At 37.9% G+C, this 25584-nt stretch overlaps 1 protein-coding gene across 2 annotated transcripts in view; it reads right to left on the bottom strand.

Annotated features, from left to right (window-relative positions):
- SNTG2 (syntrophin gamma 2) overlaps window positions 1–25584 on the bottom strand; it is a 269256-nt gene that overhangs the window by 48561 nt on the left and 195111 nt on the right. For both annotated transcript variants that reach the window (XM_069851590.1, XM_069851589.1), the window contains exons 10-11: window positions 16912–17041; window positions 7967–8005 (exon numbers count right to left, since the gene is read on the bottom strand). In XM_069851590.1, the coding sequence (XP_069707691.1) occupies window positions 7967–8005; window positions 16912–17041 (169 nt within the window). The remainder of the gene's footprint in view (window positions 1–7966; window positions 8006–16911; window positions 17042–25584) is intronic.

Genomic DNA, 25584 nt, shown 5'->3' with positions numbered 1-25584 from the left:
ATTCTGCTTACAAATAATGCAATATATATGTTAATATAAGTTTAATTGGAGAATAATCCTGAAAGAGGACTAATCTTCTAGTAGTAATCCAGTGAGATCACAGTCCTGTAATGTTGAATCCAAAAGTAATTGGTTCTAAAAGCTGTGAAGAGCAGGTTTTATAGTCTCTAAAACCTCACAATTCACAAGGCAGAAATACACAAAGAAAACGGGAATAAAGAAGTTATTAATATTTTTTAAATATTCTAACAACTAAGGGAAGCTCATGAAGACAGTTTAATCAGAGACCATGGTTCTTCACTGAAGAGAGAATTGCCTTATGCCACTCACTACCAGACAACACAGACCTAGATGACCTCTGGAAGATATGGCCAACATATTAGGGTGAGAAACACTGCTTAAATATACTCTTTTGTACATTTTTCCTTACATAGGGACAGGCTTCATTTATACGCTATTTTTCTGTAGAGTTTCTAGAACCCAATGTTTTGGAGTCTTACAATGTGAAAAACAATCTAATACAAACATTTCATTAACACACACAGAAATGGGGACACCTGAATACTATGAACATACTGACAATGCATTTTTTTCTAGAAAGCATAGTAAGATTTCATTAAATATGTTCAGAAATTCAATCACAGTTTTCAGAATTCAATTATGTGTGGATTTGTTTTGTTGAGTTGGGCAAACCTTTTGCCTTTTTTGTGTTTTCCGGCTTGCTTGTGTTTAAAATCAGTACAGCACTAAAAGTTATTTACCTCAAAGAGGCACTACATATTAGGTTACTGACTAGAGGTTAAAAAGCTTAGAGTGCTTTAAAGTGCTACTTCTTCCATTCCAGCAAGTTTTTTCACTAGAAGACCTGTGGCCCCAGCAAAGATCTCTGAAGTAGATCAAGAGAGTTTCATTAGGAATTGCATAAGTGACCTCCCATATAAATAAAGTTAAAACAATTACAAAGGAAGATATTTCATTTCTGTCTCTACATGGTCTTTTTATGCTTATGGAAAGTAAGCATAATTATAGTCTACAGGAATCTAATTTTTCCAGACTATCAGGCAAGAGAAAGTAATTGTATTACTATAAGGTATATTTTTAAACTATTTTTGTCTGGATTTGAGAAAATGAGAAAAATAAAAGACAAATTGATCATACATGACTATGCTTAAGGTTTCTTCCATTCTGCAGCATGAAGCCAAGCAAACAAGTTCCTGGCATACCTGAGATAGCAGTTCTGCTATGAGGAACAATGGGAAACCCCTCCATTATTGAGAAGTTTCATATTCAGAGTTAGGATCATTCAGTTATCAAAAACAGAGTGGAAAAGAGACTTTTGAGAAATTTAGTACATTACCTTTTCCAAAATGCAGTAGACACAATACCTTTTTTGTTTCTAAAAACACACGTCCTTAACATCCTCAGGATCTCCAGTAATGGAGACTTCATAATTTCTCTCAACAATCTGTTCTAGAACTTTATTAGCTTTACTAGTGATAAAGAAATCTATTCCTCATGTCAAACATGGTTTGCTCTTGCTGCAGCCACAATTAGAGGGTTTTTTTTCCCCAAATCACTAAAGAATCAAATTGTTTTGGCTTTAACCTGGAAAAATTAAAAAAGTATATTCAGTTAATAAATGGAGCAAAAATCCATGAACAAGTATATGTAGATTGTGTGGCATCCTTCCATGCTTTTTGTCACAGGTCATTCTCTGAGTATAAGGTTATAACTCCTAAATATTTCTTTCATACCTCCCTCTCTGTCTTTTTTTCAACCTGTCCACAGAGGCCATGGGAAACCTCTGGTCAATATGTTTTGGAAACTGAGTGCACAAAATCACAGAATCACAGACTCATAGAATAATTTGGGTCAGAAGGGACCTTAAAGCCCATCCAGTTCCAACCCCCCTGCCATGGGCAGGGACACCTCCCACTGGACCAGGCTGCCCAAGGCCCATCCAACCTGGCCTTGAACACCTCCAGGGATGGGGCAGCCACAGAATTCTTCCTTATGTTTAGTCTAAATCTACCCCTTTCCAGTTTATACCTGTTCCCCCTATCACTACAAGCCTTCATGAATAGTCCATCTCCAGCTTTCTTGTAGCCCCTTCAGGTACTGGAAGGTCACTCCTTGGAGCCTTCTCCAGGCTGAACAACCCCAACTCTTTCAGCCTGTCCTCGTATGGAAGGTGCTCCAGCCCTCTGATCATCTTTGTAGTCTCCTCTGGACCCATTCCAACAGCTCTATATCCTTCTTCTGTTGAAGATTCCAGAACTGGACACAATACTTCAGATTAGGTCTCACAAGAGAGGAATAAAGTGGCAGAATCACCTCCCTCGCCCTGCTGGCCACGCCGCTTTTGATGCAGCCCAGCACACAGTTGGCCTTCTGGGCTGTGAGCACAAATTGCCGGCTCATGTCAAGCTTCTCATCAATCAGAACCCCAAGTCCTTTTCTGTAGGGCCACTCTCAAAACCAGAGAACACTTAGCATGTGTCGCAGTAATTCACTTAGGTCGAGCCAATGATGCTTTCTTCTTTCTCAAAAGCCACAAAGGAGACATGGTTGCTACGGCACATTGCCGGCCCTGGCCTGGTGTTAAACTCTCAGTGTCAGAAGCTGTTGGACATACGATGCAATAGGAGAAGTTGGCCAGCTCTCTCAAGCCTGCGGCTATGCTAATAAAACAATAACAGGATAAACTAGCAGGTGAAATATATGAAAAGGAAGTGAAGAGTGGATGACGAAGGTCAAAAGCTAATGCGAAAACGGGTGCTCACTTTCTGCCAGCGGTGGTGCTATCACAGCTTAAGGCTGAAATAATCAAATAAGCATGTAAAAATAAGAAAAAAACTAAGGGCCAGGGGAGGAGTGAGATGTGAGTGGGTTCCTTATTTATGAGGAGGTAAAAGGAATATAAGTAAAAAGGAATAATATAAATATATGGGGAATAAGTCATATTCCCCATATGAATAGGGTTTTGGGGCGTCTCGTAGAATAAGCCCTGTACCTTATTCCCACAGGTTGATGTAGTAATAAACTATAATAATGAATCATAACAATAAACCTATTGTTTTTCTCACTGTATCTGACTGGGTCCTGCAGGCAGGGCATCACAGATTGCCTTCCCGAGAGCTAGCAAGGCAATGGTTAGGATGGACCAAAATCTCTATAAGAGTTTACATCCCCAGATACCTTACAAGCATTTTCTAGCAACAACTTCTCCAGTTAATTCCCAATCTCTTACATATACTTGATTATTCTTGTCTATGTGCTGTCTCCTAATTGGTTTCACCCTGTTTTTCAGAGTCATTCTCCAATATGTCAAAATCATTCATGTGTCTAACACTGTATTTTAAAGATTCATGTTTGCAAAACTAGTAAATTTATTTTTGCTAATGCATCATAAAGGGAGTATTCAAGGGGATTGGATCCAAGATAGAACTTTTCAGGACTTCTAGTCAATATGTCAGCTTTGAAAGTGAACCATTTATACCTATTACTGGATTATCCAACAAAGTCTGTACAACCAAATCCGTATAATATTGTTTCAAATATTGCAGTGACAAAAAATGTCATAAACCTTACTGAAATCAAGATATGTTGCAGCAACCACCTGTCACCCAGCCACAAGATGCGCTATACCACCACAAGAGGAAACTAGATTGATTATCACTATTTATTCTTGACAAATCCTTCAGGGCAATCATTGATTATTTTTTATCTCGCAGCTGCATATTTGTTTATTTTTATTCCAAATTTCTTTCTAGAGATTGACTAGTCTCTAATTCTCCAGCTTCTCTTTCTTTTTCTATTAACAGTCATGACATTTGCTCTTTCCTAGTCTTTTGATATGTCACCTGGCAGTCACAAATTCCTTGAAGTATCCTGATAATAGCTCAGAGATTGTTTAGACCAATTTTTGAAATACCACCAGGCACTAAAAGCATACATACCACCAAAACTTCCCTTTGTACTGTAATCTGAGATGTTATTGGTTTCTTCCTACTATTATTAGCAATAATCAGCTTTTGCAGTTGACCATTTTTAATGAAGGTTGTCCTCCAATATGTTGAGTTGAAGACAAACATTTTCCTTTCTTGCTTTTAATGCATTTAGGGTGTAATTTTATGCTACCCATCTGTCCCTTGCTGGTTGCATCTTAATCTTTGTCCTGCCCTTCCTGGTGCTATTACATGCTACGCAATCATTGTCTTTAGATTTCATTTTCTGTGTGATTTGCTCTGGTAGTCAATGAGGAAGTTACTTCAAAGAATCAAAACAAACAAGGGAAGAGATAGCATAGGAAGCAGTGAAAATCTGTTTTGCAGCATCACAAGAGAAATTTACATAGTCTTAATTAATATCTAATCAATATTTCCCCCTTTTTTTTCCAATAAAAAACTGTATTGCTTTAGTGGAGGATAGGAAATTATCGTAATAGTTTTAGAAACAGAAAAAGCCACCCAGCAAACAAAATCAGCGAGACAATTGACAAATTTAGTCTTATAAAAAACATGGAGCAATCCATTAGTGTGCATATTTTTGAAAACTAAGCTCCAAATTTCATTTCCTACTGATAACACAGAATCAAGTGCTTTCAAGTCTCTAGAGCACTGCAATAAATCAATGGAATCAAAAATTACAGTCTTTGGAGAACGGTGGCTGTAAACATCCTCCACACTTAATAAAATAATGTACAACCTGGGTCAATCCCTCTCTTTCCTTGTGAAGAACCAATGTGCTCTAAAAGTATCCAGTGCACAGATGCTGTGTGCTTCCTTTTCCACACAGGTTTTATATACACTTAAAACCACAGCTTCGGGAGGGTTATTTCTTTAATACCTTTCAAATTCTCATAATTCTTGCATATTTATTAAATCCTTGTAGACTTTGACATGGACAAACTACCATTACATGCTGTGGGACAATTAGAACTCTCCAAACAATTCCCAAGGACAGTCCAGGATTTAAGCACTGGTGGGAATCATTTCCAATATGCAGTTTAAATGCAGACACCTTGCTTTGGTGGGAGAAGAGAATTTAATAGAAATTAAAAACTTTGTTACCTGATACTATTTATTTTAACAGGGCAAATATAATAATTAAAACTACTACTATCTTTCCTGCTGTCTCTTTCTATCTTCAGATCATAGACACAGAGCAAAGTCCAAATTCTTTGATGTTTTCTTTTGGCCCAGAGGCCCATAAAAACAGCTGGTTTAGACCTGGAGATCAATATCTTACTCCCTTCCATTTCCAGCTTGCTTAGTTTTATGCCCATGTAACTCATCGTGTTCTGGAGATTCAGTTTCCAGTAAAACCAGTTAGAGACAATATGAAAGATGGAAAAGAAATCCGGGTTTAGCAAAATAATTTTATACTTTCCTGAACCTGAATCCCTGTTTGTTGGTGACATATGAAAACCTATCCTGACCCAACCTTATTCCCTTATGAAAGATTAAATTGGACACTAAAGACAAGGAAGAAAACTCGTGGCAAAACAATAATGCACCTGCAAGGACCTATTTAATTCTTCAGGAATATCTGTACTCAAAAGCAATGATAAATTTGCAGCTATCACCAATCTTACTTCAAGGCAGCTTTTCCAGTGACCTTCAATTTTTTAAACTTACTGTTTCCTTTAATTTTAAATAAATTGCATTAACAAGAGCTATTCAGGTTCGTGCAGACTTTATGTAACTGACATTAATAGGCTTCATTAATCTAAGGCAGATCAAGTCCTCTTCTGTTTTCAGTTATCATTGCCAATTTATATTTCATTCTTTTATGATATATATTTTATATATACACACGCATATATATATATATATGAGAGATTCACATTTTGGTTGCTTTTAAGATAGATTTTCACAGGACATTTTAAAGTCTGAATTTTTAACATTTGCTTCATTAACATTTTAATTTCTGCTAGTTTTACTTACTCAGTCTGCCCAAATTACTTATAAACTTTATTTTTTCTCTGTTATTTTGGCAGAGAACAATCCAAGATTTGTTGCTGTCAGTCCCATCTTAAATTTTCATCTCCTGAAGTTAAGGTCCTAATTGTATCTTCCCTCCTTTTCATCTATAGGCTGTAAAAACAGGGATAGATTTGTCTTGCCTAAATTTAGGCACCTACGGTGTAGACTACTCTAGGACCTTGGTGTAGTCAAGACAGAAAAAGAGGCTCCTATAAAGGATGATTTAAACCACTGATATCAAGCTCCCATTTGAATAACAGAGTAATCTGCACTGACTGCCCAGGCATTCTATGGAAATCAGCTGGTTAATTTAGGATATTGAACTAGATAACTAGTGGTAGGTTGTATGACTGTCTCCAATGTTTTCTTAAAAAAATGAGGAAGAACATGTCTTCCTTTTATCAACTAAACCCTTTATATGGCCAAACTGATAGGAATAAACTTTGAATAGTTACTAAAGTACTTGCAGTAGAGAGTTCATGAAAAATAGATATCCAGATTCAATACCTTTCCCCTTGGCATTCAAAATACTCTTTTTTTCATATAAATTAAATGCTTTCTTCTCATACAGAATAGGTATTTGTTTGGGTTTGGGGAGTAATTTGATTGGACTCAAGGGAATAGCAGGTAGACATGCCAAGGGAGGGTTAGGTAGGGTATTAGGAAAAGGCTTTTTCCCCCAGAGGGTGGTGGAGCACTGGAACAGCTCCTCAGGGAAGCAGTCACAGTGCCAAGCCTAACAATATTCCAGAAGGCTTTGGACAATGCGCACAGACACATGATGTGAATGTTGGGTTTTCCTATGTAGAGATAGATGTTGGACTCGATGACCCTTGTGGGTCACTTCCAACTCAGGTCATTCTATGACCTTCTATATATGGAATTAAAGTCTGTAGTGGTTTTTAAAGTATATTTTTTTCCTAAAATATTGACCCAGATATATGAAAACAGTTTCTTCTGTAAGAAAATGTCAGTGGTTAAATATTTTTAATAGTCTCTAGAAGAGTCTATCAATGCCCAAATATATTTTATAAATAAGATGATGAAATAGTGGTATATGAAAGAACACACAAACTGTCAAAGCAGTAAATATTTATTTGATACTGCTATGAAGAAATTTTTTGCTCAGCCTTTGAATTTTGTAATAAAATACCATTAAAAAATCTGTAGGAACACAGTATGAAAGACACCTTGCTTAATTTTCACTTTAGGAATCTACAAACTAAGCATTTTTGGAAAGAGCAGGGACTGGGCTCTTTGTTGCTGAGTAATGATTCAATGCCACACTGAAGGAATGAAAGGACACGTAAGTGAAACTCGTTAGATATATAACACAAGTTTCAAAGCACTTCCCATAATTACAGAATTAGCCTGGAAAATGCTACTATTATATTTTACAAAGTAAAAGAAAGAAAATCTTTACGATGTAACAAGAAGCAAGAATACTTCCAATGAAGTAAATTCATCACGGTCTTCAGGCCATTTGGCTAATTGGACCATAAGAAATAGCTCATTACTCCTGAGCTCCAAAAGTCCCAGATAGTCAGTCATTGCAAACATAGTTTGCACAGCATGACACGTGCAAACAGATTGGAAATGTAATAAACTCCTTAGCGATCTGTGTACCCTATATGATGTAAATACAGAGTTGTCAGACTCGCCGCTGCAATATTGCATGCAAACATACACTGCTCTTTCCAAGAACTGGTTGTCAGTTGCTTCGTCCTCCCCTCATTTATTTCATGGGTCCATCTATCCACTTTTTAGGTCTATAGTGGAAGATTTTACCCATTGTTGTGGATTAGTAATATTCTGCTGTATTAAATAGGTTGTTTCAGACCTTCAAGCCATATAAAACTTAGTTATTTAGTTACTTAGAATTTTAAAACTGACTAAATGGGTATGCAGGCTCTACAAGTTTTGCATCTTAATGCAATGACAACAATATTAAAAATATGATTATATGACAGAAGTCTTACCTGGTCTGAGGGAGAACAGCATTTATTTGCCATTTTCATCTATGAAAGAGAGATGGAAGAATACAGAGAGTTATTATTATGCTGAAGAGTTTCTGTGATGCAATTAGTATTGATTTAGATATTGAATACTGTATTAATACTTCCACATTATAAGACATTAAATCAGTTAGTCCATAAATACTAGATTTTTACTATTGGACTAAATTTACAAAACCAAGGACTCAAAAGGCAGGAGACCTTTTGTCAAGAGTTTTCTTTATATCCTCCATGAAGGTCTGCATTTATGAATTTAACTTTGACACTCTGAGTGAAAATATTACACTACAGACACCTCACTTAGGTCTTAGTTAAACAATTGCTTAAGCAGATCTATAAATGAGGCATGTGAATAACTACTTGTGAAATGAAGGCCATAGTGTGTAAAAGTGTTTCAAGATGAAGGGCGTACTTTTTAGGCTTTCTTTTCAGTTTACTGTTCAAGACAAAGTTACATAACTTTCTTTTTCCTCTCTTTTACGATAATGAAGAGTTTTGTTGATGTTGGCTTTTCTTTGGCAGTCACAGTTTGCACAGATGGGTGGTGGATGAACCCTAACAGATACTCCCTTCTTTGAAGTGCAATATTAGTAATTGTAGTAACAATATGGAATCTAGACAGAAAAAGATTAAATGAGTGGAAAGAGAGACTCCTCCATATGCAAGGATATAAGCTGCAAACTGTCTTACAGCTGATGAGTACTACCAAAGGATCTTGTCATCAAAATGCCTTTGTAGCAAATGAAAAGCTTGTGACAGAAGACCAAAAGCTACAGCTATGCACAGGAGGATCTACAGTTGCCACGTGAAAAGAGCAGAAGAAACCCAGGGTTAATTCTTGTATCCTGGTAACATCAGATTTCTAAAATAAAATCTGTGGGTAATTTTTGGAAGCAGAACATGGCTGCAGCCATGTAGCTCAATAATTTTCATGCCGTTGCCTGTTGTAGTAGGCGGATTCTGGCCAGCAGCTGAGCATCCACATAGCCACCCGCTCCCTTCCTTTTCCCAGCAGGAAGAGTGAGAGTATAGGAAGAGCAAAAGCAAGAAAACTTGTGGGTCAAGATAAGGAGAGCTTAATAAATGAGGGAAAAAGCAGAATAAAAATGATAAAAAGACAACTATTCAGTGCCTCCCACAAGAAGATTGATATAAACCAACCTTCAAGCAACCACCACTTTGGAAGACAACCTCCCACCTTCTTTGTCATTTCTGTTGCTGAGCACAACATTACATGGTATGGAATATCCTTTTGGAGAGTTTGGCTCAGCTGTTCCAGCTGTTTCCTTTCCCAATGCTTGCCCACCTCAAGCTGGGTGGGATGTCAGAGTGGGAAAACATCAAAGTCTGGATGCTGTGCAATCACTATTCAGCAAAAGCCAAAACACTGGTGTGCCATGAAGAAAGTTACCTCCATTCCAGCCAGAACCAACAGACCTCTAATAGGCCAACAGGCTTTATGTTACTCTAATGACACAGGGCTCAGGATGTGTCAGGGCTTTTCTGGACTTGCCTTGGGCTGTCTGGAGCTGTAGTACAGCTCGTCTGGCCATAACATAAACATCTAATGGCCATGAGACTATTGCCTACTTGGTTTTAGCAAAGTACAGCTATGGGATATAATGACTACCATATATGTATAAAAGTTGCAAGTACGTACATATAAATTTACAAAGTGTTCATATGCACACACACACTTGGAGCTAATGGATGGCAATAACAAGCCATTATGTAGCATAAAGGGAATTACCCATGACCATAAACAACAAGTCCCTTGGACAAAATGCAGTGGGGAGGGGTAATACAGCAGGGTCCTTGACTGTACAGACACAGGGTGATACAAAGGCTCAAAGCTGCAGGAGCTCACAAGTCAGTCTTGACTCATCATGGGTCACCAGGGCTCCTTCTCCCCCATTTGCTCACTTTTGCTTTGCTTTTTTGAATTGAATTGTGTGATCAACAGCTGCAGGTGAGTTGGTGGGTCAGACAACTGGGACTGACTGAAGCTCTAGGAAAGAGGTGGCCCAACCTGCTGGGAGCTTGGGACATCTGCCAGGCCTGGCTGTGACCTTGGGCAGCGTTAGGAGAGCTGAGAGAGCCTGCCAACCCGTGGGAGAGGCAGGGATGGGGGAGCCACAACTTCCCTGGGAAACCTGTTCCAGTGTCTCATCACTCACATTGTGAAGAAATTCTTCCTCATGTCTAGTCTAAATCTCCTCTCCAGTTTATACCCACAGCCCTCCAGTCCTATCACCACAAGCCTTTATGAATAGTCCCTCTCCAGCTTTCTTGTAGGCCCCTTTCAGGTACTGGAAGGTCTTGGGAAGAGGAAGGGGTGGCAGAACTTCTTGGTGCCCTCAGGGCCCTGACATTAACAAACCAGAGGGAACTCAAGAACTCCACTCTTTAACTTGTATAAAACAAATTGGTGACATGCCCAGTGTTGTAGAAGGAAGCCAACCTCTCCAATTTAATTCAATAAATGGACTTAATGTTGAGCAGTTGTAGAGAATGCAATGGAATGGCACCTGAAATACTTAAACATCAGTAGGAATGCCATCACACCCTGCCGATATTCAACTCCAACCTTCCTCCAGTGCCTCAGAGGCAAATGCATACAGAAAGAAACTATACAGAAGCCATGATATATACAGAAAATATTATTTCTTTGCAGGTGTCCAAAGACATTTTGGAGAAAAATAAGATTACTATAGTATAAAACAGTGCAAATAAAGAGGCCCTGCTGGGATCCTGCCTCTTTTCACTCTCCTTTTTTGTTCAGCCAAATTACTTAAGCTCCCCATAGGATAGCAAGATATTTTCTTATTCTTCTTTTTATTTTATTGTGCTCAGATGTGCCTGGAAAAATGTATGTAAGACTGGCCACACAGCTTTTCTGCAGAATAAGGGTAGACTATAGTGAAGAGCATCCTCATAATCAATCCAGCTTCCCATTGACAAGGGCAATAGGGAAGCATGTGTTGGACACCACAGCTATTCACCAAACAGCCTTTGCTTAATCAGAGCAGGGGTGCCTGCAGCCCTGACATAATTGGGAAGGGGAAAGACCTCCTTCTGGATCACATTATGTCCCTGTGTCATCGAGTTGAGGAAAGAGAAGTATGTGCTCTTGACTTGGCACCACATGTTCTCTACTTGCCTCCACAGCTGGTGCAGAGAGACAAGAACACAAGTGGGACACACTACACCTTGCTGGCAGTGCATGAGCTTTCAGCACTGCAGCACAGTAATGGGAGTTGGAGACAGCAGGGAAACTAAATCCAAAAGCCTGGATCTGCAAAGACAGCAGGCAACTTGGAAAAAGAACTATTACGCAGTTATATTTCCTATACTCTGTTCTAAATTAATACCTACAGAGCAAGAACAGAATGGGGATGAAATGATTCAGAACCATACACCGAACTCTGAACACCTCCCAGGATGGGAGCCAGAAAAGGAAAAGGAGTTATACATCTAATATACCTATATTCCTTTTCCAGACAGCAGAGAGGGAGAATGATCTTGACAGATACCTATTTTTTTAACCTGTTTATAAGAAGATCCCTTGCAACCGCTTGTTGCTTGGCTAAATGTGATTCTTCCCCTCAGCGACTTCCCTTTACAACCTCAATGGTTTGAAGTGCAGTACTTTCAAATGGCAATTTTTGAGCTTGAAAACAAAACAAAACAAAACAGCAGCAGAGAAATATCCTGTATTTTCACCCCGGGAATGGAATTGTTTGTACAATCCTTAAGGCACTCAAATTCATACACTGCTTCCTAAACGCAATAATTTTGTTTCCATCTACACATACCCCACATTCTCCTCCGCCAAAAAAACCCAGGACTTCAGTCTTCTTTCTTTTTTTTTTATGTTCATATTCAAAGTTCATATTTCATAAGTCTTACCCTATTCAAACAGAAATTTCGCTCCACTGTGATATGGAGTATCACTTAGATATATGTGTGCATAAAGGCACAGAGAAAAGGTTTACACACTATGGCATATACAATTAAAAAAGCTCTCAGAGGTATAAATATGACCTGGATTAATAACCATCTTTTAAAGCCAAATTTTACATTTCTATCAACTTCCAGTGAAGCTGCTGGAAGGATTTATAAAAATCATAAATAATGTTTAAAGTGGGAAAAACTGCATTGTAACTTTTTGTCTTGCCTGCTCATGAAATACTTATTTATTTGTGAATATTTTTTTCAAAAACTAACACCATTAGAATATACTGGGGAAAAACAATAAGAGCTTGAGAAAGTTATAAGAAAGAAGTCTCTGTATTGTAAATGAACTGGCAGCATTACCTTGAGGTGTTTCTACTGATTATGACTACATTTATGTTCAGTACTACGTTTCAAAGAAAATAATTAAGATCCATCAGAAAAGCTGCATATATTTAATAGCTGGCTATCCAAATGGTGCAAAACCAACAGAGAATCCAAAGAATTCTCTCCTAAAAAAACCATCCCCAGCACAGCATTACCACTTCAGCCTACAAAGAAACCTCTAGCTGAACAAATTAAGAACAGGGGCAATAAGAAGCATGTGCAGATTGTTTCCTGTGCTTCTTGCTTCATCGTAGCAGCTTCACTGACAGTTTCTGTTCCCTTTTCCCCCCTGAGTTTCTTCAACTGTGGGAAAACAAATGTGTGTGAACAAATAAATGTCAGGTGCTGATTCATCTAAATTTTCTTCTGGCAAAGGTAAATGCGAAGAGCTTTGAGCACATTGTGAAGACTGGATATTGAATCACAAAAGAAGATGATAGGACAGTTTGAGACGGGTAGCAAAGTATGTGAAAGGTGAGAATATGAACAGAGTGATAAATAATTTGGGGCAAGGGTTCCTAGGAAAAGAAGTAATCTACACTGCTTGTAAAGTTGACAGATAATAGGAGAATTTCTAAGCTAGGCATACAAGGTGTGTATATATGTGTGTGTATATATATATATCAGAAAGGAGGGACGAAAAGACACTCTTACATCTTTCTCCATATTGCAGTATTCCCCATGCTTCTCTGTCTTATAAAAACTAACTCCTTCCAGGCTAGTATCAGAATCATTATTTCTCCTTTACCAAGGAACACTTTCTAGATATGCTAAGATCCAGGAGTAGAATCCTCATACAGTGATGACTTCTCACATCTTCACTACTGAAAGACAACTCCTCCTTTACCCTTGATCCCCAGAGAGCTCGTCTTTGCATAGAAGTTAGATGTTTCTGTACTTCAAAAGAGCGGTGTGACATGAGCAGAAGTGTCATATTGTGGCAGAGCTATTTTTGTGCTGCCTGTGTTAGGATTGTCTCCTGACATCAGCAGAAGATCTGAAAAGAGTTGCCAGATGCTGAACAAGATGTATTAGGGCAAAAGAGCAAAGTAAAGTACATTAGGGTAAAGTGATAAATGAGCGATAGGGTGCACTGTAAGAAAATAATTAATTTGTACCAGCAGTTCTTTAAGAAGAAACCTGAACAAGTAGATGAAGGGGTACCTCAGTACCTGAAGAAAGTACCTACAAGAAAGCTGGGGAGGGACTGTTTAAAAAAGTATGAAATGATAGGACTAGGGGGAATGGCTATAAGTTGAACAGGGGAAGATTTCGACTAGACATAAGGAAGAAATTCTTCACAATGAGGACAATGAGGCACTGGCCCATGTTTCCCAGGGAAGCTGTGGCTGCCCCATCCCTGGAGGGGTTCAAGGCCAGGTTGGATGGGGCTTGGGCACCTGATCCAGTGGGAGGTGTCCCTGCCCAGGGCAGGGGGGTGGATCTAGATGATTTCTAAGATCCCTTCCAACCCATATTATTCTATGATTGTATGATACTAATTAAAATTCTAAAGGAAATTATTCAAAATGCTGTGAAAACGTGTGGGACAATGGAGGTATAAAAGTAACACAAATAGGCACTGGTTAATTCAGAATGACTGAGGTGCAGGAAGAGTTGCTGAAGTCGCAAAACAAGTATCAGCAGAAACAAAATCTAAAAAAGTATGTAAGTAAAATGTGAACAATGGAAAGCATTGTTTAGTTAGTAATAGGCCAGGTAAAAATGCTAATATTCTTTATCTCAACAGTATGAGCAAGAAGGTCCATTGTGACCACATCTTTAGCAAATAATTTATTTACATAGATGCTGACATAGGACAGAATAGAAAATGAATAGTTTAAATATTTGGAGAAGCAACTGAACTTAGTACCAAGAAATTAACCCATGAAGAGATAAGAGACTATCTTATCAGTTGTGATTATCTTCAGGTATTCCTGGAGAATAGGGCAGACACCTTAAAGAAGTAAAGAAGTGCAGAAACAGGAAAAAGCTCTGAGGAATTATAGATCCATTCCCTAACTTCACTTTAAGAAGAATGATACTAAATGATAATATTAGGGTAATAAGAAGCATTAAAAATGGATTTTCAAGGAGCCTGATCCAAAGACCTTGCCCTAAGCGCTGTGGATGTCAGTCTCTGCCCTCGGGCTGCTCAGAGGCAGGGAGCGCTCTCCAGCCTTCTTTCACTGCACATTTTAGTTGCTCTCCAGCCTCACAGTCCTCATCTTAGTAAAAAAAAAAATGCTTGCAATAAAAGGGACTCTTGTTGACTATTCCATCTTTTGGTCTGATGATCAATAACCAAAATAATGCTCTGGCTCGACCTTTCCAGCTGTACCACAGGCTGTGCACCTGACAAAACCTGTAAACAACTAAGTCGAAGCAAAAAGTTTACTTGCTTCTCCTGTAGGCTGTGTAGAGTTTACTCTGGACCTCACCAAGAACAGAAAACGTGAATGGATCATGGCTATTTATTCTCAGATCTTTCCCACTTGAACACCAGATGGGCTGCTTTGCTTACAGAATTCACTGTCCTGATAGATAATACAGAAGATCAACACAATAAGTCACTATATAATAAAATATTGCTTCCATTCACAAGGAAGTGAACACAGTATAGAATCATAGAATAACCAGGTTGGAAGAGACCCACCAGATCATCGAGTCCAACCATTCCTATCAAACACTAAACCATGTCCCTCAGCACCTCGTCCACCCGTCCCTTAAACCCCTCCAGAGAAGGTGACTCAACCCCCTCCCTGGGCAGCCTCTGCCAGTGCCCAATGACCCTTTCTGTGAAAATTTTTTTCCTGATGTCCAGCCTAAACCTCCCCTGGTGGATCTTGAGGCCATTCCCTCTCGTCCTGTCCCCTGTCACTTGGGAGAAGAGCCCAGCTCCCTCCTCTCCACAACCTCCTTTCAGGTAGTTGTAGAGAGCAATGAGGTCTCCCCTCAGCCTCCTCTCCTCCAGGCTAAACACCCCCAGCTCTCTCAGCCGTTCCTCATAAGGCCTGTTCTCCAGCCCCCTCACCAGCTTTGTTGCTCTTCTCTGGACTCGCTCCAGAGCCTCAACATCGTGTGTCAGGACACACGGTGCTGCACACAGTGCATTTGAAAAAAGCAGACTAGAACCTCACGACTCACACAACCTCTTTGCATTTATGGCTACTCTTTATTTTCTTATCCCCTATTATCCTTAGAATGGCTTTTATTCAGTGTACTTCTTTAGTAAGTATAACAATTTGGCTTAAAAACTGTGAACTGAAATTGCTCAACAAATATCACATATTTCTTTTTCTCTTCACACAGAAGGAATTACGATTTTTCAAGAATAATTTGTATTCCTTTCTCATAATTATCAAATAAGAATATGCTGTAAATGAGGTAAAACACTAAATGGAGAACAGACAACATATGTAAAAAATGCAAAAGAAGCAAAAATATTCAGTTTTGCCAGTCATCGCTTAAGCAATTGAATATTTAAAAACAATTAAAGCAATAAATGAACTATTGTGAACAAATGTGATTTCAAGTAACTTTGGAACATCAAAAAAAAATTTAAATTCAATTTATAATGTGTTCTGGCCAAAGATTTCTGTTGAAATCCAGTACAAGTTCTACACAATATGATCTGAAGAACTGAGCAACAATTATTCTAGAGCACAAAGTATAAATTAAAGACATGCTATTGACCATAATTTATAAAACAAGTTACAGTATAAACATATCTAAATAAAATAAAGGAAATTAAAAACCTGCACTGGCAAGTCTTTCAGAGACAGCTGTGCTCTTATGTTTTCATCATCGATTTCTACCATTTCAAAAAGACTGAAATATGTTTTCAATATTGCACATTATCAATTTCCCCACATAACTTTAGGATTCATTCCAGAATCTTCAATAGTTTTCATTTTTTTATTCTTGGAATGATAACATGCTGTCCAAAGAATACATTTCTGTCTCTCCAGAGATTATTTAATATTTCTTCTTGAAATAGCAAATGCTACCTATGAATTTGCATGAATAACTGCAACCAGCATAAGCATTTTTATACTTCTAGAAAGAAAGATGGAATAAAGTGATCCTAAATAATTCAACTTCTAGACAACGTAAAGATAGTAGAAATACTATCTTCCAATAATCCTGTATATATATCACACCTCATTAGCTACAGGATTTCCATATGCCTACTTTAAAATCAACAAATACTAATTTCAAGCATATTTTAATTAGAAAAATGAAAAAATGATATATTTATTTATATCTAAAGCTCTCATAAATGACCAGGAAGGATAAATATTTTGCCTTAAGAAGTCTTTCAAATAATAAATGCAATCTAATTTTCTGCTGTTCTCTCTTCAATGCTAATACTGCAAGCTTTGAAAGCTTCTTCATACTTTTGATTAAGCAGACAACCTCTACCTGCTCTTTCTTTTCTCATTTTCCTACCCATACACATGCGGTTTTATAGGTTTTATCTTAAGTGTGAATTATTTTCTACTCTTGGAAAATTAGGAATAATTTTACAATAGCACAGACAAGAAAATATGCAGAAAGTAACATACATTTTGAAGTGTCAAATCACTGATGTTAGTTGATATTGCTCTCAGCCAGTCAGCACTCTCCTGGGCTGTATAAAACTGAAGTATCCCAGTGCTAACTCCATCGAGTGCCAGCACTTCAAATGCATTAGATCTGCAGTAAGAAGAAATATATCCGTAAAGGAAGATACGTCAGTTTTCTGAAACTGCCCAATATTTCTCAGTGTTCAAGTGATTTTTACACCTTTTGACAAGTTTTGAGTCTTAATTTTGCAAATCAAAAGAAAAGCAACAAAAAGGTAATAATGGGCAGTACCAGGAGCAACATATACAATAAGTATTTTTTCTGTACCAGCATAAATATGTGCTGATCATTTACTTCCCTTGAGTATGCATATTATGTTCATAATTACTGAATGTAATGTAATATATGCAGGATATAAGCATCAGATCTTTTTGAGAAAACATAAAAAAAATAATCTAAAATGACTATTTTCTTTATTTCACTTTGGGTTCATTTACTAGGAATGCATTAATTTGCAAAGAACTGCATACCCTAGCTTTAATTTATTGTATTCCTATGCTTTTCTACATAACATTCTAAGCAATGTTTCCTTAAGCTCTTTATGACACAGGATTTTGATAAATGTATTTAGAAGCTTCTTTAAATATTGAATGTAGGGCCCTTTCTCAAAACAGCATCAACATGTGCTAATGTGCAATTGCATTGTATCCGCTTTTTATGCCTCTATTAAGTGTTTACAGCAACTTTATTCTGCAAATGCTAATTCTTTCTTTACTACCTGCAGTAAGTTAGGCACAACTGCAAGCAGCTTGGAAATCCCCCCCGTTTGGATGTTCTTGGGACATGATTTTGTTTTTTAATAGGGATGTCAAAAGCTCATTAAGTAACAGCATGGAAGTACACCGGTCTAAATTAAAAACGTGATATGCAATAGTTTCAGCGACTGAGCTCCAGAAAGATAAAAAGATTACTTAAGTGCCTGTGAGCATCATGAGAATTAGAGTTTAGCCATATTCTATTGAGAAAGACCATTATAATTATCTGAATGATTGTACATGTGTTTGAATTTGGAAAATACCACTGCTATCTTCTACAGTTACAAAGTAGATATTCCTACTTACACGCTATATTGCTATCTTTTTGGTATTAACCTAGAAGAAAGCCAACTACAGAATCAAGAATATTGCTCTCTGAAGCTGTTGGGGTTCCTGGGATTCTCTGATCAAAGGTGAATTCCTCTGCTGCTTAATTTATGATAAATGTCGACATGAGCATTCAAAATGACACATAGAGGTTAATAAGCAGTTATTCATTCATGACACTCTGCAAGAGTTCTTAACCTAACATTTGTCATTTGTAGGGATTTTGATGGTGAACATGAATATTGAACTCCAAATACTTGTTAAAAAAGGTCATATAAAATAAGCATTACACACAAAATTAACCAGATAAAGTAGCCTAATAAATATATACACATTAGCTGATATCCTATGCTACTAAAAGAGTTGTAGAATGTTATACTTGCCCTTCACAAAAATAACATACTTGGTCTGAAGACCTAAATATATACTGGACAATTCCCTTGTTTTCCTTTCATGATTGAATTATCAAGGTAACTATGAAAACTTGATGACAGCGGCAAAATTCTGTGTCACTTCCATTTGAGTAAATCTGCTTCAACTCTTCAGAAAGAAAGAAAAGGTCAAAACAAATCCTTTTATTGTCTTCAAGTAAACTGAGTGAAATAACCACCTCTCAAGCATAGTGTTTGTTTTACCTGAAACTCTGACTAAGGTTCCAACAATGCTATAATGGAATGACTTATGGGATAACCTCTTCAAAATCTCACTGAGACAGCGGAGACCTGTCATCCTCTAAGCATTGATACATGGTGGAACATGCAAACACACTTAACTTGGTGCCCCGAAGAGAAGACATTCACAACGCCTAACTTAGATATCAAATTCAAACATCAAAGATAAGATGCTAGAATACGTAGTCAGACAGAGAGGACAATCCAGATCATTTAACGAAGCCAAGAAAATGTATGTGCTCTCCACTGAATCTACTAACAGCTTCAGTAGATGCATAAACATACTCGAGGTGAATGCCTGACCCAAATGACATAAGTGTCTGATGAAAGACAACAGGTGACTCCTCAGCGAACAACTAATGCAGCCAACATAGGCAACCAAGATTAAAGAACAGCAAGTTTTATAATAAAAAACAACCAATCTTTCCCCATTTGAAACATAGTTCTGGCAATAGTGCAGAATTACGCTAATATTCCTGTTTTTCTTTATTAGAATAGGTTGATTGTTTATAGAAGACAGTCAACAAGACTCAAACAAATGCATCTAGGTATCTGAATGCTCCACTGACAGGATATTTGCACAGAATCAAATAGGGCATGAGGGATTCTGCAGATGGTCTAGTCCAGCCTCCTTACTAACTGGTTTAAAACACAAATCTTTTCCACAGGAAGAACAAAACTAGACAGAGTAGTCTAGAAGCAAGAATTTCAGATCTGGCCTCAGGAATACAAAGTAAAGGAGAATAGAATGATGGAATGGTTTGGGTTGTAAGGGACCTTAAAGATCATCCAGTTCCACCCTCCTACCATGGGCAGGGACACCTCCCACTGGATCAGGCTGCCCAAGCCCCATCCAACCTGGCCCTGAACACCTCCAGGGATGGGGCAGCCACAGCTTCCCTGGGCAACCTGGGCCAGTGTCTCACCACTCTTACAGTGAAGAAATTCTTCATAATGCCTAGTCTAAATCTGCCCTTCTCCAGTTTATATCTGTTTCTCCTTGTCCTATCACCACCAGCCTTTATGAATAGTCCCTTCCCAGCTTTCTTGTAGGTTCCTTTCAGGTAGTGGAAGGTCGCTAAGTTTGGTGTCATCTGCAAACTTGTTAAGGGTGTACTAAATCTCACTGTCTATATCATTGATGAAGTCATTGAACAGCACCAGTCCCAGTGTGGACCCCTGAGGGACATGACTTGTTCTGGATCTTCATCCGGACATAGTCATTTCCCTGGACTTGCTTACTATGTTATTACTAATGCAGCCCTGTACATGTCTACCTTTCACCACTGAAAGTGCAGACAATTAATTCAAACTCATTGTGGTGCCCACCAAGATCCCCAAGCCCTATCCTGCAGACCTGTTTTCTTGCACCTGCAGACTGACACCAGGACACATTTTCCCAGGAGCTCTGTCTCATTCAAGGCTTCTGATGTGCTGGAGGGCATCATGCTGCCTCGTACAAAGAACTGAGACCTTTGGTGTGCCAACGTCCTCATTTTTCTGACACAGACAGAAAGCTAGTTTCACCAGAATCATATAGTCATAGAATGGTTTGGGTTGGAATGGACCTTAAACATCATTCAGTTCCAAGCCCCCACACCATGGGCAGGGACACGTCCCGCAAGAGAATGCTTCTCAGTGAATTAAATTAAATGGGAAAAGAAAGGGCCAGGGTTTTTCAGAGTTTACAGAGGCCAGTCACAAAGTCTGTGCTAATAAAACAGTGATTTTACTCCTAATCGTACTCAACTTTACTATGATTATTTCTTCTTTCAGTTATAATAGCTTCCCTTTACAGAGTCCAAAATATATTGTTACATGTGGTCTGAAAAGCACAGTGTATATAAGGCTACAAGTAAAAACAAATATTTAAACTAAAAATTAAAGCTTAACAGGTGGAATGCTGAGGCTTTTGTTTTTGTTTTAAGTGAAATCATGAATGCAAACACCAAGACAGCACTGGAATTCAGGAGAAAATAAATTCTAGAGGCTTAAATACCATATCTTGCTCCATTTCTTCAAAACACAGAAAAGAAAAAATATAAAGGCACAATTAAGCACCTGTTGTTGAGAGCTGAAAAGGATAATCTTTCCATTTAATAACAAATAGTGAGTTTGAGAGGTCTCAAGTCACACCATCGCCACAAAATAAGATGACATGCAGTGGCTTTTTTCCCTATGAGATTTCAAGTCCACTTCATAACCCAGAGGCAATTCCCATCTCTTCTACTCCTAATGTTCCCATACTAACCATTGCAACTAGAACCAGAAATGAGGGTTTGCTTTTCCTAAATTCCAGAAATTTGGTCTGAATTAACCTCACCTTTCTTATTATTTTCAGACTTATCTCTGAATCTGTAACTTTGTTTCCTGCAAGCATTTCCACTAAGGAGCTTGAGGCACTGTTTTCATTTAAAAACTCTTTGCATCTCACTTTCATGGTGAAATGATGAATGAACCTGCATTCCTGGTCTTTTTTGGGTTTTGTTTACTGCATTAATTTCTTTCAGTAAAATAAACACTGTTTTGTGAGAATGTCCATTAGAATAACAGATGGGCATCACTAGACTAAAGTTCCCTTCCTGACATCGACACTTGTAAACAGTTAATTTTAATTAATATTAATAGAACATATTTTGCCATACAAGCAGTTAGCTACCATAGAAACACTAAATCAAGAGACCTTTCTAAAGGAAAAAGTATTTTCAGAGCCAGCTGAAATGGGAAAAGCCAAACTTTTACTTTATTGGAGAAAAAAAATAATCAGCAAAATATATTTTAAGATTTTCAATACCTGTGTCAGATGAAACCATCTTTCCATTAGCTTTATTTCAATGTTTTACTGTACAATGTTTCCTTAAGAAACCCTAGAAGATTGTCTGACAGCATCTGTTTTACCTGTTGTTTACTACTAGGCTTATAGAGACAGTTTTGATGAGCTTTGCGGTTTCTCAGGTCCTTAATCAGTGTTCCTTAAGATTTGCATGATTTCATTTGATGTGTGTCTGGAGTTTTTATTGCTTTTCTTACAGCATTTTGTACTTGTTTGTTCATAATGCTATATAACCCTCTTGTTAGAACTTCTGTTTTGCCTGAAGTTTTGCAGACTGTGAGTCCATGTGAACAGAAATTGCCAAAAAACCCATTATTTGAATTACTTAATGTATTTGAGATTTGTGTTAAAAATAATGGGGGGTGTTAGAAATTATATAAAACCTCAAACCTTAAAAAATGTTCAGATGTGCTTATATAACTGGACTATTCACAGAAACTGCATAGCTAAAAAGACATCAAAGTATTAATCATAAACTTCAACTGAATTTCGTGTTTTGGTCTTATTTGTGAACATTTTTCTTCTGTTACTGTTAACTTCGGTTTATTTTCAATTCCAGCACTGGGAAGGAGAACCTCATGAATTCATACTTAATAATATGTTTTATAATTCCTAGTAGTAATTCAAGCGAGGTGGATTTCATCCCATTGTAGCATATGAAGCTCTGTTGACTAAATACATGGATGACTGGCAGCAGACACAAGCTGGAACATCGGAAATAGTAATTCAACATTAGAATTTTGTTTCGTTTTTTGTTTTTCCCAGGATAGTAATTAAACACTGGCACAGGTTGTCCAGTGAGGTTGTGGAATCTTGACCCTGGGAACTGTTCAGGACTTGACAAGAGATGTCCCTGAGCAAAATAGTCTCATTAGACATGCTTTGGACAGAGAGTTGGGCTAGGTGACTTCCAGAATCCCTTCCAGCCTGAATTATTCAATGATTCTATAAGTGAGCAGGGTGCTAGTTTGTTTTATCACAAGCATGTGCACCAGGTAGGTGAGACGGACCATTCCCTGAAGATGTTTGTTTCTGTCTATTGTGTCCAAGATCAGCCTGGAGAAGGGAAGGCTCTGAGGAAATCTTACAGTGACCTTCCAGCAACTGAAGGGGATACAAGAAAGCTCAAGACGGACTGTTTACAAGGCTTGTGGGGATAGGATGAGGGGCAACGGGTATAAACTGGAGAGGGGCAGATTTAGACTAGACACAAGGAAGAATTTCTTTACCATACAAGCGGTGAGACAGTGGAACAGGTTGCCCAGGGAAGCTGTGGCTGCCCCTTCCCTGGAGGTGTTCAAGGCCAGGTTGGATGGGGCTTTGGGCAGCCTGGTCTGGTGGGAGGTGTCCCTGCCCATGGCAGAGGGGTTGGAACTGGATGGTCTTTAAGGTCCTTTCCAACCCAAACTATTCTATGATTCTACGGTTCTATCAGTTCAGGGATTTATCACATTCATAGGTGAATAACTATTAGATGCCTACAGTCAGATGGAATTCATCTCATCCATCAAAGTCCAGTCCCACAAAGATTGTCAGCCTGTGAATGGTACCACAGAATGTCAGTTTGCCTTAAGTTGTTGACATCAAGATGTCATTTTAGATTCAGAATATGTTATGTGTTAATTCTACACATTAAGTACAAGAAAATATTAGTAAATATAGATAAGCAAATCAAACAAGATTGGTTTCATCTTCCTATTGAATGCATTGTCATAATAATTGTTATTAAAGTTAAAACCCCTTCAGCTGTATTTTTAAAAAGTCTTAATGCAAGTATAATATTTAAAATTTATTTGAATCAGTAGGATAATGAAGATGCATGTTATTTTCTAAATGCTTTTTAAGCACAAGGAAGTGTGTGGGAGAGGTTAAAATTTTAAATAATAAATCAACCAGCTGTATCTCACAGTATCCCTTGTAGGAAGACTGGATCTATCTTAATGATGTCTTGACAGCAGATTTGATGTGTTAATGGCTTCAGTCTCAAACATATACATAAGTGTCTCTAAGAATTTTTTGACACATATAAAATGGCTAACAAAATTTATATTCAGATAATTATTGGACTGTCCACCACTGTAATGTCAGTTCAGGTTCAGGTTCAAGCTCTATAAGTCTTTGATATGAGAAGTACCTACAATTTAGAACAACAAATCCCTATCATGATTACAGAGATCAGCAGTGTCATTACACTTAAATTATATGCAAAATATCACTTCTTCAGGATGTTCAATTCTCCACATGGTGTAACTATCCAATTTATACTGGCTATGAAATTCAGATACGTTTGTTAGGGAAAAACAGATGTCCATGTGTTTGGCTTGCACATAGTAATGTGGTGGATTTCTTTGAAATCTAAATGCCCTCTGCTTGGACTGGAAGGGAGCTCAAAGCCCATCTAATTCCAACCCCCCTGCCATGGGCAGGGACACCTCCCACTGGATCAGGTGCCCAAGCCCCATCCAACCTGGCCTTGAACCCCTCCAGGGATGGGGCAGCCGCAGCTTCCCTGGGCAACCTGGGCCAGGGCCTCATCACCCTCATTGGGAAGAATCTCTTCCTAATGCCTAATCTAAATCTTCCCCCCTTCAGTTTAAAGCCATTCCCCCTACTGTAAAAAGCCCCTCCCCAGCTTTCCTGTAGCCCCTTCAGGTACCATAAACTGTTCCAAGGTCTCCCTGGAGCCTTCTCTTCTCCAGTCTGAACAAACCCAACTCTCTCAGCCTGTCCTCACAGCAGAGGTGTTACAGACATTGAATCATCTCTGTGGTCTCCTCTGGACTCACAGAATCACAGAATAACCAGGTTGGAAGAGACCCACCGGATCACCGAGTCCAACCGTTCCTACCAAACACTAAACCATATCCCTCAGCGTGTCCATATCCTTCTGATTCTAAGGCTTCCAGAACTGGACACAGTACTCCAGGTTGGATCTCATGAGAAGCATGAGAAGAATCTCCTCCCTTGCCCTACTGGTCACACTTCTTATTTTTATAAGGATTGTGGTAACAATCTTACCCTCATGTTCAACACAATTGCTACCGCAAACTGTAAGCAAGTATTCACTCAGTTTCTGTAACTCGGAGATTATGTTTAATTCCTGTACTTTTCTCAAAATTATACCATTTCTTATTTTCCAATTTATTTATCTAATTAAAGGCATTTTGTTAGCTCACAGAAATGCTAAAATGGAAAATACAATCCTTCAGAAAGATCCTGCTAAGAAACTATTGAGCCAATTTGAAAAAAATAATAATCAACCAAGTAAAAATAAAAACAAAAAAATCCATTAAAAAAATTACATAGTGTGATTGCAATGGCCAGAATACCAAGAAAGTAACACCTCAGTCTAATTAAGTTGTTTTGTAATTGGGATCATAGCTACATGGGCTCATAGCTACTGGGCCTGAATTAATTTCTGTCCTCTTATTACTTCAGTTTAATTTTAATCTTCAAAATAAGTTGGTGAATTTTATAGCTACCATTCTTATCTTAAAGGTCGAGTTAATAAAGCAAATAAAAATGACTATATAGTGCTGTCAATATCTGCTATAAGGACTGAAAATGTGTGCCTATCACTTTTCCCAAATAAGGACTTAGACATTCCATAAGGAAAATAAAAGATTATAAATAAACAAACTACATTCCCATCTTCTGTAAGGCTAGTTGTCTTTACTTTGCTATCCAAAAAATAAAAACACCCCTAACTATGCCATGAACTACAAATTCAAAATCAAATCAAAATCAAATATAGTAACCAACTCTATCCTTAAGTTAACCATCAAAAATGTTTCCATTACCAGTAGCAATAAAGAGTATTCACAGGAAGAGTTCTCAGTGTATATATTGTCTTACCTCTTGCAGAGAAAAATGGCATTTATGAATGGCAAGATGTGCAGAATGATACCAGTGGTGCCATATTATAAAGGCAAATGAATAAAAAAGTTATTGAACCAATAACTAAGCCAAAGGCCAATCAGCATGTTGCACAGATATATTCAGATAGCCTCAAATATTTAAACAATT

The sequence above is a fragment of the Phaenicophaeus curvirostris genome, chromosome 2, assembly GCF_032191515.1.
Source record: "Phaenicophaeus curvirostris isolate KB17595 chromosome 2, BPBGC_Pcur_1.0, whole genome shotgun sequence".
NCBI classification, from domain to species: domain Eukaryota; kingdom Metazoa; phylum Chordata; class Aves; order Cuculiformes; family Cuculidae; genus Phaenicophaeus; species Phaenicophaeus curvirostris.
Note: the sequence above shows the minus strand (reverse complement) of the source record. Positions and strands in the feature narration are given on the sequence as shown.